The sequence below is a fragment of the Rhinatrema bivittatum genome, chromosome 2 (assembly GCF_901001135.1).
Source record: "Rhinatrema bivittatum chromosome 2, aRhiBiv1.1, whole genome shotgun sequence".
NCBI classification, from domain to species: Eukaryota; Metazoa; Chordata; class Amphibia; order Gymnophiona; family Rhinatrematidae; genus Rhinatrema; species Rhinatrema bivittatum.
The window spans coordinates 801,450,729-801,470,923 of record NC_042616.1 but is presented as its reverse complement, the minus strand read 5'-3'; the positions used below and the strand labels follow the sequence as shown (position 1 = coordinate 801,470,923).

The following is a 20,195-nucleotide window of genomic DNA, read 5'->3' as shown; positions in this document are numbered from 1 at the left end:
AGCTTGTGCTAACCAGACTGCTTTTGCTTCCCAGAGATGAAAAAATAAATTCCAAATTAACAGAATTAGCCTCCCAACTGCCTGAAGAAATTGGGCTTAATTATCAATATCCTAGAGCTCGTTGGTATTCTGCAGGCAGAGGCAGGCTCCACGGGAGAGAAAAACAAGAAGTCGATTGATGGAGGAGGCCCTGTCGGCTTTCCCGCCCTCCCCGGCCGACGACGTCTGTCTTTCCGTTTCCAAGGCTCGCTCCAGGGCCTGGACAGGAAACCGAAAGGTGAAGAGCCGCATCGGGGAAGTCCCTAAGGTGCCGAACAGCTTACCTATTCTTGATGTTCATTAGAGGGTTTAGATGGGCACAATTTTGTTTTGGTTTTTTTTTTAATCTTACAGAAGATTTTCTGCAGCCATGTGAGCGGGGGGGGGGGGGGGGGGGGGGGGTCATAGACGAGGTCACTCAGTCTGGAGCTCCGCCCATGCGGTGCCACTGAATGCATGAGAGGAAAGGGATTGGCCGTGCACTCTGGCACAGCCGATGGCTATTTTTAGTCAAGTGAGCATCATTCAAGCCATCGCGGGCGCTGTTCTCCAGGGCTCATCCGCGACGGATGAGGTCGTGCCTCACTAGCCAATGGCTCGGTAGGCATGGCAATAGACTAAATATGGTGGGTGCCCATTACATTCCCCTTCTGATGCCAAACCAGGAAACTCGCCTGTGACGTCACCAAGTGATGTCAAGAATCACATGACTGAGAACATGGCTGAGCCTAGGAGCAGCTCCAAGAATTTAAAATTAAGAGCCTGAAAAAAATATTGCATTCAGTTTACGCAGAACCAGTTCACTTATTCGCCATGGTGCTCTTTTCATTAGAGTTTACTTCATACCTGTTCATTAACAATGTGTTGTCCTTTATTTAATTCCTTTCGATTAGAGGATAAAATTCAGATGTATTTCATTGGGTTGGTTTTTTTTTAACCGAACTATCCCTTCCCTGATTTTACCACTTAAATGCTCTTTGCTTACTGTCGTCAAGTAATGGAGCCCAGGACCCTCACGTACGTCTTTCCAGAGACCCAACTTACTAGTGCATGCTTTTCTATTGCAGTGCCTCCCCTCTTCTAAGACTCCTTCACAGTTAAGGCCTTCATCGGACAGGGACTGGCAGGTTCGGGACCGTGTCTGCAGTCCTCCTCCGCAATCCCTGGTGCAGTTTCCCCAAGAGGACCATGCGTTCCAGCCACCTGTTAAAAAACAAAACAAAACAGCAGGACTTCATCAGCCTCGGCATCCCGGAAGATGAACAAGACAAGCGGCAACTGCACGTGTGTGCGCAGGCTTCGGAAACAGAACATAAGAACCTTTTACAATGCCGTTCTCACAAAAAAAAAAAATCAAAAACAGAATTGGTTATAAGGCAGATGTCCTGGGAGCAGCAGAGTTTCAAAACTGGAACGGAACTTAAAAATGAATGATATTCTTTACACAGCTGTGGTTGGGCAACCGTGATATGCAACCTGAAGCCAGAGGATCGGCCTGCCCGGCCGGGCCAGCTCCTGTTCAGCTGCTGCTCTGGTTTGGAACCTTCATGGACCTTGATGGCTTTTATTGGACCGGGATAAGAATCATCCAAAGATATGAACATAAGAAGTTGCCTTACTGAGTCAGATCGAGGGTCCATTAAGCCCAGTATCCTGTTTCCAACAGTGGCCAATCCAGGTTACAAGTACCTGGCAAGTACCCAAACATTAAATAGATCCCATGCTACTAAAGGCAGAAATAAGCAGTGGCTATTCCCTATGGGCTGGATTTTAAAACAAACGCGCGCGCGGCCTACATGTGCACGCGCTACCTGGCGCACGCACATGTTATAAAATCCGGGGTCGGCACGTGCAAGGGGGTGCACAATTGTGCACCTTGCACACGGCGAGCCGCGCTGGCTTCCTCCGTTCTCTTCCCCTAGCCTGACCTTCCCACCCCTTCCCCTAAACTCCCCCCCACAGCCCTACTCTAACCCCCCCGATCTTTATTTTACCTTTTGCGCCTGCCGGCCGATTGCCAACACACAATCTCGGACACAGCGGCAAATGGACACTGTGCCAAGAGCAGCTGACCCCGCCCTGCCCCAGACCGCCCACACCCCACTCCTTTTTTCAAGCCCGGGGACTTACATGTGTCCCGGGGCTTTAAGCGCGCTGCTGGGCCTTTTGAAAATAGGCCCGGCACGCATAACCCCCCTACGCACGTAGGTCTTTGAAAATCTGCCCCTGAGACTACTTATTATAGCAATTTATGGATTTTTCCTCTAGAAACTTATCCAAACCTTTTTCAAACCCAGCTATACTAACTGCCTCAATCACATCCTCTGGCAATGAATTCCAGAGCTTAATTGTGCATTGGGTGAAAAATAATTTTCTCCATTTTGTTTTAAATGTGCTACTTGCTAACTTCATGGAGTGCCCTATAGTCCTTGTATTATCTGAGAGAGTAGATAACCGATTCACATTTACCTGTTCAAGTCATTTCATGATTTTATAGATCGTATCCCACCTCAGCTGTCTTTTCTCCAAGCTGAACAGCCCTAACCTCTTTAGTCTTTCCTCAAAGGGCAGCCATGCCATCTGCTTTATCATTTTGGTAGCCCTTCTCTGTACCTTCTCCAGTGCAACTATATCTTTTTTGAGATGCGGCGACCAGAATTGCACACAGAATTCAAAGTGCGGTCTCACCATGGAGCAATATAGAGGCATTATGACATTCTCTGTTTTATTCACCCTTCCCTTCCTAATAATTCCTAACATTCTGTTTGCTTTTATGACAGCTGCAGTACCCTGAGCTGACAATTTCAATGTAATATCAACTATGGCACCTGGATCTTTTTCCTGGGTGGTAATTGATAAATGGAACCTAGCAAGGTGTGTGAGTTTTCAAGACTGCATTGATCCATCCTCAGATACACAAAAAAAAATTTGTCATATTACAAATAATCTAGATTCCTCCAAGAACCAATGAACATCCTTGAATTCAGGTGCAAACAAACAATACCCACTGCAGGGTGGCACATCGTAGCCCTGAAAACGTTCATATTTTTGTGTAAAAAAAAAAAAGAAGAAATAAAAGAAAAGCATCCCGAAGCCAGACAGAAATCCAAGGCTTGGCTCAAAAGCACCATTGTAACAGAGTGGATGCTACGCAATAAGAGCTATTTGATCCTCTAAATAAACACCAGGCTAACATGTTTCATCTTTGAGAGCAATTTACAAATTCCCATTTTACCAACTTTCACTGGGTCCTTTCAAAGGACTTTAAAAAAAAAATGACTGGAAAATAACGTCATTCACTTATGCAGACAAAGAATTACCATATGCTGGCTGAAGGATTGAATCTTTGCCCATTTCATCAGGCGTCCAAGCCCTCTCCCTTTACAAAATTCCTCCAAGAGTATCACAGTGATAATGAGCAATGACACGGAAAGGGATACTGAAAATATATGACAACTAAGTGTAATGGTGTAATGCTGGAGCAGGTCGGAGAAGGTAGCTTGCTTTAAAGATGGTGGCATTTAGGTTAGCTTAGGCCTGATATGGAGACCATTGACGTGAACCATGTACAATTCTCGTACACCGCAGGTGGTTTCACGCACTACGTCCCTGGATGTGAGTTCACCACTTGGCTCGATCACTGAGTGTGTCTGTGTCAGGCATTCGGGCTTCAGAAACGCAAGTGAGTGATACCATACAGGGGGTGAAATTCATTTATGCATGAAACAAGAGCGGTATCGGTGGGTGATCATATATGATGATCGCAAGGCGACCAAACAGCTAGATAAGAACATAAGATTTGCCATACTGGGTCCACCAAGCCCAGTATCCTGTTTCCCACAGTAGCCAATCCAGGTCATAAGTACCTGGCAGGATCCCAAAAAGTAGATAGATTCCAAGCTGCTTATCCCAAGGATTTCCCAAAGTCCACCTTAATAATGGTTTATGGGCTTTTCCTCCAGGAACTTGCCCAACCCTTTTTTTAAATGCAGCTACACTAACAGCTTTTACCACATCCTCTGTCAATGAGTTCCAGAGCTTAATTATGCGTTAAGTAAAAAAATATTTCCTCCTCTTTGCTTTAAATGTTTCACCTAGTAACTTCATTGCGTGTCCCCTGGGTCTTTGTATTTTCCAAAGAGTAAACAACCAATTCACATTTACCCATTCCATTCCACTCATTATTTTATAGACCTCTGTCATATCCCCCCTCAGTCGTCTCTTCTCCAAGCTGAAGAGCCCTAACCTCTTTAGCCTTTCCTCATAGGGGAATCATTTAGTCCTCTATCATCTGGTTGCCCTTCTCGCTACCTTTTCTAATTCTATATCTTTTCTGCAGTGCGGTGACCAGAATTGCACACAGTGCTGAAAGTGAGATCACACACCATGGAGTGATACAGAGATGACATGATATTCTCTGTTTTACTCTCCGCCATTCCTTTCCTTATAACTTCTAGAATTCTATTTGCTGTATTGGCCACCACTGCACACTGAGCAAAGGATTTCAACACATTATCTATGACGATGCCTAGATCCCTTTCCTGGATGACGGCTCCTAATGTGGAGCTTTGCACGGTGTAGCTATAATTTGGGTTGCTCTTCCCTACTAAAAGCCCTTTGCACTTGTACGTATTACATTTAATTTTCCATTTGCATGCCCAGGCTCCCAGCCTCGCCAGATCTTCTTGTGATCTAACAACTTTTAATCATTTTCTGTCACCTACAAATCTGATCACCTCACTCAATCCTCCCATTTCCAGGTCATTTATAAATGTGTTAAAAAGCAGTGGTCCCAGTACAGATCCCCGAGGCGCTCCACTATTCACCTTTCTCCATTCAGAAAATTGACCATTTAGCCCTAGTCTTATTTTTAATTTTTTACCTTTAACCAGTTCCCAATCCACAATAGGACATTGCCACCCCATGGCTTTTTAATTTCCTAAGAAGGCTCTCATGAGGGACTCTGTCAAATGTTTTCTGGAAATCCAGACCCGCTATATCAGCTGGCTCACCTTTATCCGCATGTTTATTCACGCCTTCAGAAAACTGTTGCAGATTGGTGAGGTAAGACTTCCCTTGGCTAAACCCATGTTGGCTCTTTCCCATTAAACTATGATCATACACAGAGGACGTTCAGTAATTGTGTTCTTAGTAATACTTCCTGCCAGTTTGCCTGGCAATAGCGTCAGGCTCACCGATCTCTACTTTCCTGGATTACCCAGGAATCCTTTCTACAAACTGGAGCTACTTCGGCCACCCTCCAATCTTCAGGTACTGTAGATAATTTCAGTGACAGTTTGTTAATTACTAATAGTAAGTTTGCAATTTCAGTTCTGGGCAGGGCAACTTTGCTAATCTTTAGTTTGTCAGTTTCCCCTTTTGCATCTTCCAAGTTCTCTGAGATTTGCTTCAGTTCCTCTAAATCATCACCTTTAAATATCATTTCTGACATGGGAATCTCCTTAGAGAAAAAAAAACCACACCAATGGTAACAAAAAAAAACTGCATTAACTAAACAATCTCTAACCAAAGGAAAATGCAATCATTTGGCTTTCCTTCACCCTTTTTTTAATGCCTGGATTACATCTGATCTGGGCGTCCAAGATGATATTTTTTAAACTATGTCCATGCCTGATATAAACTTTTAACCTATATAGCTGATCCTTTCAGTTTTTTTCCTGTTTTCCTCATTTTATCATAGTCTCCCTTTTCAAATGTTAAATGCTATTGAGTAGATCTCCTTAGTGTCCTCCCTCCAGTTATGGAATCAAATTTAATACTGTTATGATCACTATTTCCAAGTGGCCCCAACACCATCATCATTTCTCGCACCATATCCTGTGCTCTGATAAGAACTAGGTCTAAAATAGCTCACCCTCTTGTCAGTTACTGTACCGGCTGCTCCAAGAAGTCATTTATTTCATCTAGAAATTTTATCTCCTTACCATGTCTTGATATGATATTTCCCCAATCAATATTGGGGTAACTGAAATCACCCATTATTACTGTGTTGCTAATTTTGTTATCTTCCCTACTTTCTATTAACATTTGATCATCTGTCTGTTCATTCTGGCCAGGTGGACGGTAGTACACCCCCACTGTTATTCTATTTCCCTTCTCACATGGAATTTCTATCCATAAAGATTCAACAGTGAAATGTGTTTCTTGCAGAACTTTTATCCTGTTTGAATCGACACCCTCTAACATATAGTTGCCACCCCTCCACCAATTTGATCCTTCCTATCATTGCAAAATAATTTGTCCCTGTTAGTGTTCGTGGATCTTTGGGTAGGTGGCAGATGACCGTGCCCCTGGGGGAAGATCCCGAGAGGGACGACCGGTCAGGCTCAGAGTTTGGAGACAGACACACACTAGTTCTTTTATTAAACAGTATACTGAGCCACCAGAGGTGGCAGTAGTGAGCTGGAAGCGCCCGGCTGGGCTGTAGACCCTCAGATACTGGAACAGCGATCCTGGATAACTGAGCTGTAGAGAAACTGAATATAGTGAGTAGGCAGGGTATGCGGAGTTCAGGAACAGAACCTTGATGGTAACACTCACACAATAGTTCTTGGAAGTAGCCCAGGAGTTGGAATGAAGTAGGCCCTCAAGGAGTGAGTACCTGGTTCCAGGGAACGCTCTGAGAGAGAGATGGTAACTCACTGATGTTGTAGGCAGCAATGACTTCCTGGCAGAAGTTATATTCAGTAGCAGGTCCAGGTACGTGGGCCCTCGAGGAGCGAGTACCGGTTCCAGACTACGATCTGAAAAGCAAAAGAGAAGGCGAGGCCCCCGAGGAGCAGGTATCCCTGGTAAGTCCGAGGAGGCAGAGTAGCTAGGAGAGTAACCTTGTCCATGCTAACTCGATTCGTTAGCGTTTTCAGAGACCTTAAGTATCCGGTGAAGATGACGTCACCTCAGGGGGACACCCCTGAGGTTCGCGCCATTGCTGGTTCTTGAGTCGGGGCCGCGCCGCGCGCGCGCCCTTAGGCTTCTGGGAAACGTGGCAGAGTGCAGCGTCTAGCCGGTCCGGGGACGCCGGAGGGGAACAGCACGATGACGCCGCGGCAGCCAAACTTCCAACAGGCAAAGAGGGAGTCGCCAAAGAGGTAAGGTGGGCGTAGTGGAGACGTCGGGCAGCGACGGTCGCAACAGTCCCATTGGTTATTCTCCTTCTAGCAGGTCTCTGCGATGCCAATTATATCTCCCCACTGCCAGAGAGGATCTCAGGGATAAGGAGCAAATAGAATATAGTGGGCTCAGGTTCGCTAAGCGTGAAGAGTCAGAGAGACATCCTCAACGGCATTGGCAATATGAGGATATCCCACTGCTGCCCCAGCCATCCCAACACAGCGGCGTTATGCTTCAAGCAAAATCTTCTTCTTTCAAGGGTTCACTCAAGTGCACCACGACCATTCTTATCTCAGAACCATTGCAAGCTGAAAGGTGTCTCAGGATTTTTTTACAACTACTTATGTGTTCCAGAGATTTTGTGGCTGTAAACGTTCTTTTGTATCCCAGTAATACTTTGGTTAAGTACTGGGTAAAATTGGTCTCTGCTAAGAGGTTTGTCCCATGTTAATAAGGGGAAGAGAAGTACATGTTTATTGGGTTTTAGCTCCCCCATGTGAGAGACTGCAATGGTGGAGTCCCCAGAGTATAAGACTCCGCGCCACCATTTTGCAGTGTGGAGTTTTAGTTACCCTTATAAGGGGCAGGATGTTGCTGATTCTGCTCCCTTTTTCTGATTTGGTTTGTGGGAAAGAGCCCTTGCGTCTGCAGGTAGGAGGCCTTTTACCCCCTTTAAACATGCCCAGTTTTATTCCTGTTTATTTGGGATGAAGGAAGTTTTATTCACCTTTCCTTCCTCACACTTTTGGTCCTATTTTCAAGTTAACTTCATTACTATCTGTCTGAGTGCACCAGCATCCAGGGACTCAGAATCACCATCATGAAGGCGTTTGGAGAGATCTCGTGGATTGTATGGAAGTCCTGCAAGGGGATGAACCTCCATTCATTCCTGAAGAGGAGGAGAGGGATCTGGAACGCAGATCACCACAGAGGAACCCATTCAGTGTTAACCACTATAATATCATCTCGACATGGAGGTGAGGCATGAATTGAAGCCTCAGATAAACACAGACCGTATCTCAGCTCTTATAAGACTCCATGCATACATGGATGCCAGCGGTGAAGGTTACACAGCTTTCAGATTCTGAGGATTTTTTTTTTTTTTTTTACTTACAAAGTCACCAGGTCTTAATGGCATCCAGTAAGCGGTAACGGCGAGGAGCGTCTCTACTAATTCCTGGTACAAAATGTATTGCATTACAAAATGGAGTGGATCTAAGACCATTGACATTATGGTTGGTACCCTGTCGTCTACTCAATGCGATCAATAAGACGTTTGTAACCAGAGAAGGGCTCAGGAACTCTCCATGTACTTTTAAAATGATTATTCCTCCTCCCTGCCCCCCCAACCAACTGAGCTGTGCAGAATTCCCTGTCCGTTATTGTGTCCAATCAATGACATACGCCCCCAAAGCACTTTCTAGTTCACCGGGAAGCCATGTGCAGAATTATTCCAATGTGTTAAAAGGTAATTTTATAGCACAGTACGGAGCCGCATGTGTGCCTGGCATCTAGATGTCAAGCAGAGGAGGTGAAGCCAAAGGTAGGGTATTTAAACTGCCCTGATGTCACCCATTAGCATACCATTAAAACCCAGAAAGCAATACCTTGAAGCTGCCTGGCTTATTCCAGCTTGCTCCTGTAAATTAGACGTAGATTCCCCAAACTTCAAAGGGATATAGATTGTTTTAAACAGTTCTGGTTTCTCTTGATGATTTAAATGCATTGAAAGGACTTGGACAGTTTAGTTCATCTCCGTCTTCATGAGGGGAAATGTGACTGATTTTTTTATTTTTTGGCTAAGATATTCACTTTCATTTTGCTAAAAAAAAAACCAAAACCACTCCACAGGGCCCCTGTTTTTGTATTCTGCTTATGCAAGTTGTCTTGCATTTTGGAGGACCTAACTCTTAACTGGGTGAACTGGTGGACGAACTGGTGAAACTGGCAATGGTTCGGACGCACGCCAGTTATAAAATACGCCGACTTAGGCAGTAGAATTTGGATTTGCGCACCTAGGCGCACACCCACTTAAAATTAGGCACACACGTGTGTGCGCTCAGGCTATTCTGTAACATGTGCGCGATCCTGGGCACGTGCCAATATGCGCCCACATGCCGCTTTCAAAGTTATTGTCTAAATCAATCAATCAATAAATCACTTGAAATGCTCAAACACCCATTCCAGTTTCTTCATGCCCCCTCTTTCACAGAAGCTGTGCATTCGTAGGAAGGATGAAGGAAGCATTACACAGCCTCCCAGGGTAGGTAATGGGAGGGTAAACACCATATCGAGAATTCAAGAAGGCATGGGGCATGGAAAGTGTTTCCCTAGGGCCGGGGAAGATGAAACCAGGAGCTCAAGCACGGTCTGCAGTCCTGCATTATGAAGGGGCAGACTGGATGGCTCTTGAGGCTTTTTATATGCCAAAACATTCTCTGTTTATAAAGGGCTAAAAACAAAAAAGTCTGGCAAATTACAGAGGTCCTCGCTTTCATAGAGAGCTTTATTTCTCCTTCCAGGGCACTTTAATAGCCCACAAACTGCACTGCAACAGGAATGCAGGTGTTCTGTCACCTTAGGAGTTTACGCTCCTTAGAACACCTGCATTCCTGTTGCAGTGCAGTTTGTGGGCTATTAAAGTGCCCTGGTACTTTGCCAGACTTTTTTGTTTTTGGCCATTTATAAACAGATAATGTTTTGGCATATAAAAAGCCTCAAGAGCCATCCAGTCTGCCCCTTCATTCTCCCCTTCAAAATGCAGGATTGCAGACCATGCTTGACCTCCTGGTCTAAGAAGTGGCGTGGTTATTTGAGGCTATGGGAAAGTCACGCTTCTCCCCCTTGTTATATCAAACCCGAGGACCTGCACTGAGGTGCAATGGGTTCCAGCAGCTCTGCAGCGAGCCCCTTTCTATACTGGAGACACAGGAGTAGGAGAAAGGAGGCCTCACAACAGAAAATAAATAATTAAAACTAAAACAGAAAAAATATAAATTTGCAGCATAAAAACAGATGCCATCAACAGAAAGCTGCTGACCACTGCAAACAGATCTTGGGTAATCCCAGGAACAGGTATATACAGTTTGCCTGGGTACTTGTGGAAGTTTGGAGCAGCTTTGCTCTGCTCCCTTTTGAAAGACGTCAATCTTTCTGGTTCCCCAAAACTATGCAGTGTGCACCCCATAGAGAGAAAGCACAGGGAGAGAAGATCTTAATGGAAGATGCCGGGGTCCATAAAGCCAAAGTCACTTTTTTTTTACTATTATTATTGTCCCTTTCTTCTTCAGAGCTGAGGGCCACAGGCCCCCCAAAATAAATAATCCTCAGCCTCAGCCAGGTATCTGCCCGGGGCCCAGGGCTTGTGGCGCAGCCTCTGGTCAGGAGCTGGTGGACCTTGCCGCAGGTCGGATCCCAAGGACTGGATGGAAGTTGTGGTCGCAGCTTGTGATTCTCTGGCCTTTTCCCAGTCGCAAACTGTTCTGCGCGGTGTATCCCCCTCGCTACCTCTTTCCAAAAAACCACACTGTGATGCCTTAAGCATCGAGATGGACTGATGGGGGGGGGGGGGGAGGGGGAGGCAAAGGGCCTGCATAAACACAAAATCGCGCCCGTTGGACTCGCTATTGGGAAGACGCTTTCTGCGCTATCTTCCTAGCTCAAAGTCGCCAGCTCCAGTCCTTGCGAGCCACAGATAGGTCAAGTCAGGATATCCACAGTGAATATGCATGAGAAAGAACGGCATGCACTGCCTCCATTGTATGCAGATCTATCTCATGCGTATTCAGTGTGGCTATCCTGAAAACCAGGCCTGTGTGTGGCTCTCGAGGACCGGAGTTGGCCATCCCTGTCCTAGCTGTGTTGTGGCTATTTTCGGCTGCACGAGCATCTTCTCTCGAACATGCGCTTACAGCCTGAAGCAATGAATTTATTCAATAAGAGCAGGAAAGCAATGACTTTTCAAAAAAAATGATCTTTATATTGGTGACCTTTGCTTCTAATGCCCTTAAACCTAAGCTACTGAGGGAAGAGCTCGGGGGGAATGATAAAAATACTAACCACGTTTAAATGCTTTGCATTCTGATGAGGCTTTATTAGATCCAGGCTTCAAGGGCACGGTAATGAAGAGCGATCACAGCTTATGGTGGTCCCGGCAGCATTCCCTGCCGCCAGTTTGCTTACTTAAATTGCTCGTATTTCTAAGAATACATGTGGAAGGAAAGAGTGTGACTGCGAAAATGGAGGGGCTCTTGGTGCCATGGCATACAACGTAAATGTGGCAGCGATCAAGAGGAAAAAAAAATCTACCTCTTACTCAAGCTGCAATCACGCACCTTGCGGGAAAACAACAACGACCGATGAAGGCAATCAACGTGTTTTCTAGGGATGTGCAGCAGGGACGGATTCGTCCCATTTGGTATTCGTAGGGACCCAAATCCATTACATTTGTTCTCGGGGGACCACGATCCGTTCATTAGTTACATATGTATTCGTTTCCCAAAAAAAACCCCCATCCCAACCCTTTAAATGTAATTAACTACAACTCCCCACCAAGACCTGCCAAAAGTCCCTGGTGGTCCAGCGGGGGTCCTGGAGCGATCTCCTGCACTCGGGCTGTCGGCTGCCGGTATTCAAAATGACGCCGATAGCCTTTGCCCTTACTATGTCACAGGGGCTACCGGTGCCATTGGTCAGCCCCTGTCACATGGTAGGAGCAATGGACGGCCGGTGCCATCTTGTGCTCCTACCATGTGACAGGTGCCGACCAATGGCACCGGTAGCTCCTGTGACATAGTAAGGGCAAAGGCTATCGGCGTCATTTTGAATACTGGCAGCTGACAGCCCGAGTGCAAGAGATCGCTCCAGGACCCCCGCTGGACCACCAGGGACTTTTGGCAAGTCTTGGGGGGGTTAGGAGGGTGGGGGTTTATTCGTTAGTGATACGTTATATTCGAGGGGGTTCGCCATACGTTTCGTGACCCCCATGAATACAACGAATATGGCATATACGTTACGGATTGTTAATACGTTGCAAACAAATGCACACCCCTAGTGTTTTCTGTCTTTCAGTCCATTTCAGATACCAAGATTTTATCTTGCAGGCTCTGCGGCTCCAAACCGAGGGCTTTTGACGCTGAACTAAAGAAGCAGCTGTCCTAGCTGACGGAAAGGATGGGCAGATGATGGAGCCAGGAGATGGGACAGGCCAGTGGAAAAGAAACCTCTAGAACAGAGGCCTTCTGGTCCTCACAAGTGTCTGGTTGGGTTTTTAGGATATCTACAATAACTATTCAGGAGATGCCCTGGTTCAAGAACCAAGTTATTTTGCATCTTTTTGGTGCTCCGAAAACCAGGTATTTGCAGCCCCTAAGAACTGGATTTGAAAATCCCTAAAGCAGCCAAAAAGGTAGTGATAGAAGGCTGTCAGGCGACAGACTGAGGAGTCTTCCTAGAAAGGGTAATGGATGCACGGCTCAGTCTCCCAGAGGGTGATGAGGCAGAAACAGTATCTGAATTCAGGAAGACAAGGGCAAGCAGAGGGGGCGGGAGAGCAACAGGCATGGTAATTTTCTGCGGAGGAAAATGCTAAAACTTAAAAAAAAAATCTTGTTTATCTGTCAATCAAATTGGGAACACAGAACCTGGGTTTTTTTCCCCATGATAGAAAAGAGTCACTCATTCATTGAGATGCCGCAAGAGTGCACCCATGACGCGGTATTACAGCGACTAATTACGGAGAAAACGATCCCCCGGCAGGCATCATGACAATTAGCATAATGCAGGAGGAATGACTGGGCCACTGCACTCAATGCTTTTGTTTTCTCCTTAATTAATGCCCATCTCCTCACCGACGTCCCCTCTCCCCCATCTCGCTTCGCTTCAGTTAATGCACAACCCTAGGGTTGGAAACAACCTTCCCCACTTCCAATTCCCTGACCTTGGTGTCTTCTCCGTTCCACATTCCATTCGCCATTTCTTCTGTGCTCTTTCCAAGCCTTGCACTAGCAAGGTTGTCCTGCATTTCTATCTTAAGTCTACCCCCATCCCCGCGGTGGTGCATAAATCACAGTCTTTTCTCCTTTGGCTTCCTCAGCCTTCTTCTCCTACTAAAATCCTAATGCAAGGCTTCCTCACTGCTCCATCACAACCATTGCCCTCATCACATCACCACCACTGGGAATCTTTCTCATCACCATCTTAGACGGTGCTCCTTCCGGAAAACAGAACTATCCACGGTGTTTTCCTCATCTAAGTTGCGCTTGGTATTCCATCTGTGGCCTTGGATAGCTCAGACTGTGCTCTCCTACTTCTCTTCTCGTGTGCAGCACTTATGTGCTTTGCAGTAAATAAGAAGCAACTATTAGCCATTAAGTCGAAGTTTATGAGCTCAATTAAGTGCAAGCTTTTGGAAGCTGAAAACTTCGTACACCCGGATCTGGAAGCGTTCTCATATTTTTGGTAGTTATAATAAGAAGATCTGAATCTTTAACAAGCCGCTTACAAAGGGGTAACGCAACACAGCTAAATTCTCTGCAGTTCCAATGGCCGTTTGCCATGGCAGGCCTCAGGAACCTCCCAGGTGGCAGGAGTTAAATAAACAAGAAAAGCGCCTCCCGGGGGCTCAGCCATGCTCCACCCAGGGATCTGCCAAAGCAAACGTTGCCATGTTATCGCATGCCCCTGCGGCGCCCAACCGTTGCACTGCAAAATGCATTTCCCCACTTTGCTATCAGGCCTCTGATTAAGGCAAATGCATGCCATAGTCTTATTGACAAAACAGAACCCAACGTCTTGCAAAAAGCAGCCGAGCTCAATTGTATTTTTTTTTTAACTTTCATTTATTTTCCAAAACCGTAAACCAAAAGCTAATCTCAGAAGGCACACTGCTGTTTCCTAGCCAGCCACTCTGCTTCACTAACAGGAAGAAAAACAACCTAGAGTGGAAGAACGGTAACCAAAACTCGGGGTGCCCCAGCTCCCCAAGATCCTTATTTGCTCCTGCATGGCAACTCTCCCACAGGGACTTACTTCTTATCCCGTCTGCCCTTCCGTCCTTCTGCCCTTCCGTCCTTCTCCAAAACGTCACCTGCAAACCTTTCAGAGTTCTGTCTCGTACCTCAGCAGTCAGTTTCTCCATCCAATGAGTCTCCTGTAGAAATCTGAGTGGGAAAGAGGCCCCAGCACCTCCTTGCCACTAGCAAATGTGAGAAACGTTTTCTCTCTTTAGTCTCTGAACTAGACAGACCCAACCCGGAATCCCAATTTGAAATACATTTTTTGATTGGTTGGTTGTTTGGTTTTTTTTACCACCCTCCTGTATCTTTTTCCAGAAGGGAATCCGTTTCGCACATCCCCACCAATACACAGCGGAAGCCTCAGCGCATACTGTATCTTACATAGCCTCTGTTTTTGTTAGATACCAGCTCCCCACAAACTTTGAGTGGTTTTCGGATAATCTTCTGAATATTGATGTTTTACCCAAGTTGGTCTGTGTCTCCTCCCACGGCTCTGCCTCTGTGCTAAGGCTTTCTCCAGGGGTCCAATGAATTGGTGTCTTTTGCAAACTCAATAATTCTGCAAGATGAATCCTTTATCCTTGGTCCTCGAGGCATAGTTTCTCCACTGGACTCACGGGAATTAGGAAGTCTTTTCCGATCTTACCACTGCTTAAAAAAAAAGACCTCATCCCTGATCATGTGCAGAGACAGCTCATGGCTACAGATCATTTGTAGTCTGAGGTGCGCCAAAGTCTGCTGATCCCTCGTTTATTTTTTTCAATTGTCCCCACCGTTCCAACCCATTCTTTTCAAAACTTATGTACCTGATTCACTGAGGGTTTTAATGGGAGAAAAAGCCTTAATGAATCTGGCGCCGTCTTTGGACATTCCTGGGATGAATGGAGGGGGAAAAACCTTATTGGAGAGAGCTCAGACAGCTCTCTTCTGCCTCTTAATGCCCTATTTATCCAATCCTCAAATATGCTACACTTTGTGGGAATACAGGGGAGAAACTGTGGAAAAGAATGGGATTTTGCCCCTCCCTTTCGGAGGGCTGGTTTATGCACTGTAACTGTTGAAGGGGCTACACAGGTATCCACAGGTATTCAGGGCTTCCAGCCTGAGCAGTTACTGCAATAAGCCATGAACCAAAGTCTGAATAAAGTTGTGTTAAACCATGTTTTGCCCTGACCTTCAAGAGTTAGGTTTTAGCTGACATTTATATTTTAATACAGCTACTGCTTCTAGCCATCCATCTAAAGGGTGGATGGAAAATGTTAATCTTGCAACTGACCTGCAGTGGACATTCGAGGTGTGAAAAGTCCCATTATGAGGAGACCTCATGTGGGTCTTCTTTTCTCAGTAAGTAGAGCAAACAGCAAACCCTGTGGTAAGCAACCTTTTCACACCTCTGGTCCAGTCTGGGCTAGTGCTTTAGTGACCGTTTTACACATGAAAGCTGCCTGGCATTTATGCTTGGCAAACTGCCACTACTGTTTGGAAGCTTTATAAAGAGTCTGGCACGTGGCACTAGGACCACGTTTGCTTCTGCTCATCTCCTTGGGTATACAAGTAATTCCCCGGTCAATAAAGGAAGCCTTACCATAACTTCTGGGTGTGGTCCTTAGGCCTGCATTTGGGTAAGGGGAACGACCTAGGGACTCCAAATCCTCTTTTATTGGGTTGGTCCAGTTCAAGAAAACTTTATAGGAAACTTGCTGTGATTTTACTATTTCTTTATTCCAATCGGCTATGCTTCCGGCTTGGCTTATGCTATAATATATGTGGAACCCAAGGACTCCGTCTGCCTCAGCACTAAAACGTGTGCTTTTTGAAACCCTCGGTGGTCATCTCTTCCAAATGAAACTCAATATTTTTCATTGTATTTTATTGAGGACCTTCCTTTGCACGATCACTGGCAAGGTTCAGAAGAGGTAACTCAATTGAGTAAGATGCTGCATGTATGCGCTTTGTAAAGGCAAGTAATTAAATCCAAAATCCAAATGCAGGTCCTTCCTATCCAGGAAATATTGGGTCTGTCCCAAACCTCAAGGACCCTAGTTATATCGTTGATTATATGGGAGTAATTTGTTTCAGATAGCTATTTGTCCTCTGGTGATATTAACTCCTAAAACGCTTGATGCTCTTCTTGGCCCAAGTGAATAGAAAGCTGACTGCTAGCAGTTCCTACGTCCTCATCTATAGTTTCACATTGCATTCTTCCATATTTTAATAATTCACTTTGAAACCTGAGCCCAAACTGTAACCATAAGATTCAGCAACGAGATGTTTGGCCTCGTTAGGATCAGCATTAACATTGCCTGCAAAGAGGCTGATCCTATCTCCCACATCCTTCTCACAAACCAGGTAGGCTAAAAAATAATAATAATAATAAATGACATCAAAGAATACATATATTTATAAATTAAATGAAATCCAAACTACATTGACGGAAGATAATCTCTGAAATGGCTGGCTGGACATTTCCCTTACTACTCACCATACAAAAAAATGCAAATTTGTCTGTCTGACTGTCTTGAATAAATGATAAGCTCTTTGGAGCAGGGACGGTCTCCAGTAGTGTTGTTTTGGTAAGACAGGCTTGCTATACAGCAAGGGGGTTTTTTTGTTTTTGCAGGGTTTTGTGTTACTTCACGAAGTGCCTGGTAATGGAAGGAGTGTGGGTCACGGTTACCGAGGTGACAACCGAATAAGCATTTGGAGAAAGTGAGGGAAAAGATTTAAAGCCTTAAAGGTGGGTTAATAAGGCAAGTTTAATTGAAGACAAAGGCCATTTAACCCATTACCAGGCATTCTGTGCGATAACACACAACCCTGCAAAAAAAAAAAACCATGCTCATCACATATGTAGCGTACCTCGTACTGGGGAAACAGAACAAACCAGACTGCTACAGATTCACCGATGAATTTAAAAGATTCAAAGCCGCCTCCATACAATCCCAATCACGCGTAATAAAAGTAGTACACATTAGCAGAATACTCAGTCCCACCTGCAGAGCACGGACCGACACTCACCACATGCAGGCTAAAGGGACCACAGATTGCTCCATTTCACCAAACTCTCCTGCTCAGGCCTGGGAAGGGAGGGGCCTGGCCCAGGGGCCACAGGAGCTCTTTTCTACTCTGTCTGCTCCAGCCTCACCCCCTCCCTTTCCTGCACCACAGGGCTAAATACTGAGAACAAAGCCAAAAGCTCAGGTCCTGTCAGAGGCAGACCACTTGATAACACAATCATAAACAAAGCCCTGGTGAAATGCGGTACCTGCAGTGACTATTTCTGCACACCAAAGATGCGAGGTAAAACTGATGAAAAGCACTTGACGCCTCAGCGAATTTGTGTACGATTGCTTTTGTTCTTTGCCAACCTCCAGAAGCCGGTGTTCTAGATCAGGGGTGGGCAATTCCGGTCCCCGAGGGCCGCAAGCCAGTCGAGTTTTCTGGACATCCCTACTGAATATGCATGAAACAGATCTGCAAGCAACCGAGGCAGAGTGAGTGCTTTACCGCCCTCGAGGGCCGGGATTGCCCACCCCTCTTCTAGATCACCTAGCTGTCCTCTGAGTGACTGGGTAAAAAAAAAGAAAATGCAGTAGAAAGTGGAGTGAGAGATGACATTTTCCCTTTAAGGTCCACACTAATGAAAATTGTGATGAAAAGAGAGAAAAGGTTTCATAAGCCCACCCGCCTTGCAACGTTAGTAGCACCACACACGTTTGCCTCATGGCATAAGGCTGTGGAGAATTTACCGGAAAGAACGGATTGCTCAGCTCAAGGTTTGTTTCTCGCTGCTCGCGCCAACACAGAGTCGCCTGAAGACATCATGAGCCCAGAGACGACTTTTGTGACCCCGCTGCAAGAAATGAAGCCAACCATGCAGGGACGGAGCCTTCGGCACACTGCCAAACCTTTTAGTAGGAGTCCACTGGGGCCGGTGGCACGCTGTTCCCCAGACGATGACCAAGTGTCCGCAAGGCACCACTTCCCCCACTCCTCAATCGTCAGACCCAGAGGCCACTCCTGCCCCTGAAATTTTGATTAGTTAAGCATTCTTTGCTTCCAACGTGGACTGGCTGAGGAAAATTTAGAGCAGATTAGAGGGTGCTAGCCGTGTTTTCAGCTGGCGTCAGAAATCTGGGGAGTCTTCGATTCTGTGCAGGGAGGGAGGGAGCATGTTCCATAGGTTTGGCGCTGCTCCTTTCTGAGGAGAGTTTTGAGGCGAGCAGAGGCTAATTTACCGACTGACTCTTCTTGGAAAGTTGTTTGGTTCTTAGAATTTCATTAAATATTGCCTGTATCGATTTTCCGCCTGGTCTTCTGAGTTTGAGGTGTTATGCCTTTATCGGCTGACTGTACGTTAAGTTCGGATCTGATCATGGAGTGGTCAGACCCAGATCGCTGGGCTGCTTTTGGGTTTGTGGACGGGTCCTCTCGCTTCCCTCGTGTTAGAGGGGAGTAGCAAATCAATAAGCTGCCCGGCATAGTGGGCAGGTTCAAAGTTCATTTTGTGCAGCTCTAGTACATGTGTTGAGGATAGGAAGATAGCGGCTGCACTGGATTTGGGGTTCTCAAAGTGCCAGTTTAAAATCTCATAGCATCAGGAGGTGGGAGGGGTGCAATCACTGTTAATTTGGTCAGTAAATCAGTCATTTCTCAATACGTGTTAAACTTGACATTCATGATAACTCCCAACATCAGCCCTCTCAAAACTATCCTGCAAAAATCACAGAATTGGACATAGGGGGGGGACAATTTCCAAAAGCCATTTACATGGGTAAATATCGATCCACCCAGGGAATGAGAGTGCTTTGAAAACTGCAGACCCTACAAAAGTCTTAAAGTATTTTGCGTGAAAACATACAGTTTTGAAAATTGCTCCCCTACATTTAAATAGAAAACTTGCATATCAAGCACAGTTAGGCTCTGGAATTTGCTGCCAGAGGATGTGGTTAGTGCAGTTAGTGTAGCTGGGTTCAAAAAAGGTTTGGATAAGTTCTTGGAGGAGAAGTCCATTAATGGCTATTAATCAAGTTTACTTAGGGAATAGCCACTGCTATTAATTGCATCAATAGCAAGGTATCTTCTTAGTGTTTGGGTAATTGCCATGTTCTTGTGGCCTGGTTTTGGCTTCTGTTGGAAACAGGACGCTGGGCTTGATGGACCCTTGGTCTGACCCAGCATGGCAATTTCTTATGTTCTTAGAAATCACGTCACAGTGTATGATTACTACGTCAACGGGGATTTTGGGGTCTAGGCTGCAAAAAAAAAAAAAAAAAAAAAAAATCAAGAAACAGCTAAAATGTTTCAATGATTATAGAAGGCTAGTGTCCTGCGTGCCCCGAGAGCATGCAACTTTCAGGTCTCTACGCTTTGAACGTCGAAAAATGTTTTCATCTGCTTCCACCCTCGGACTCTGGGACCTCAGAGCCGGCTAATCCAAGCCACGGAGGGAGGAGGGCTTCACCCCACAGCAGCAAAGGAAAACGGAGATTTTTCCAACTGTATTACAAGTTTGAAGCTGTGGCAAAAAAAAAAAAAAAAATCGATAATGTGCCTTTGTGTCTAAAATTGTATTTCTTCAAGGAAGAAGCGCGAGCTTGTGGATGGAAGGCCGAGCTGAAAAGCCCCCGAGGCTCAATGTCTTACTTTCTCTTTTTGTCATGTGATCTGGAGCACTTAACCTTCCCTGCTCAAATCCAGAAAAAACTTCAGAGAATCAAAGATAAGGACAGATGGGAGCAGGAGGGCCTCATCCACAGGAACAGGTTTAGGTCTTTAATGCCCCTGGCTACAGTTCGAATCCTGAAATCTCCTCCCCACTCCCTGGCTAGAAAGGTTCGATATGGCTCAGGATGCTTGTGTTGCAACCTCTACCATGCAGTGCAGGCTGGGAAATTCTGTCCTAGGGGGCAGCTGCCACAATACTCGGTGACCCTCAGGATTTTACCTCTCTTAAGTACTAGCCTAGGAAGCCTGGATAGCAGTCTCCAGGCCTGCCCATTCATCTGC

The 20,195-nt window shown here is 45.7% G+C and overlaps 1 protein-coding gene across 1 annotated transcript in view; it reads right to left on the bottom strand.

Annotated features, from left to right (window-relative positions):
• ADGRB1 (adhesion G protein-coupled receptor B1) overlaps positions 1–20,195 on the bottom strand; it is a 292,333-nt gene that overhangs the window by 224,731 nt on the left and 47,407 nt on the right. Inside the window, 1 exon segment of the mRNA XM_029592133.1 lies at positions 1,084–1,242. Coding sequence (XP_029447993.1) covers positions 1,084–1,242 — 159 coding nt within the window.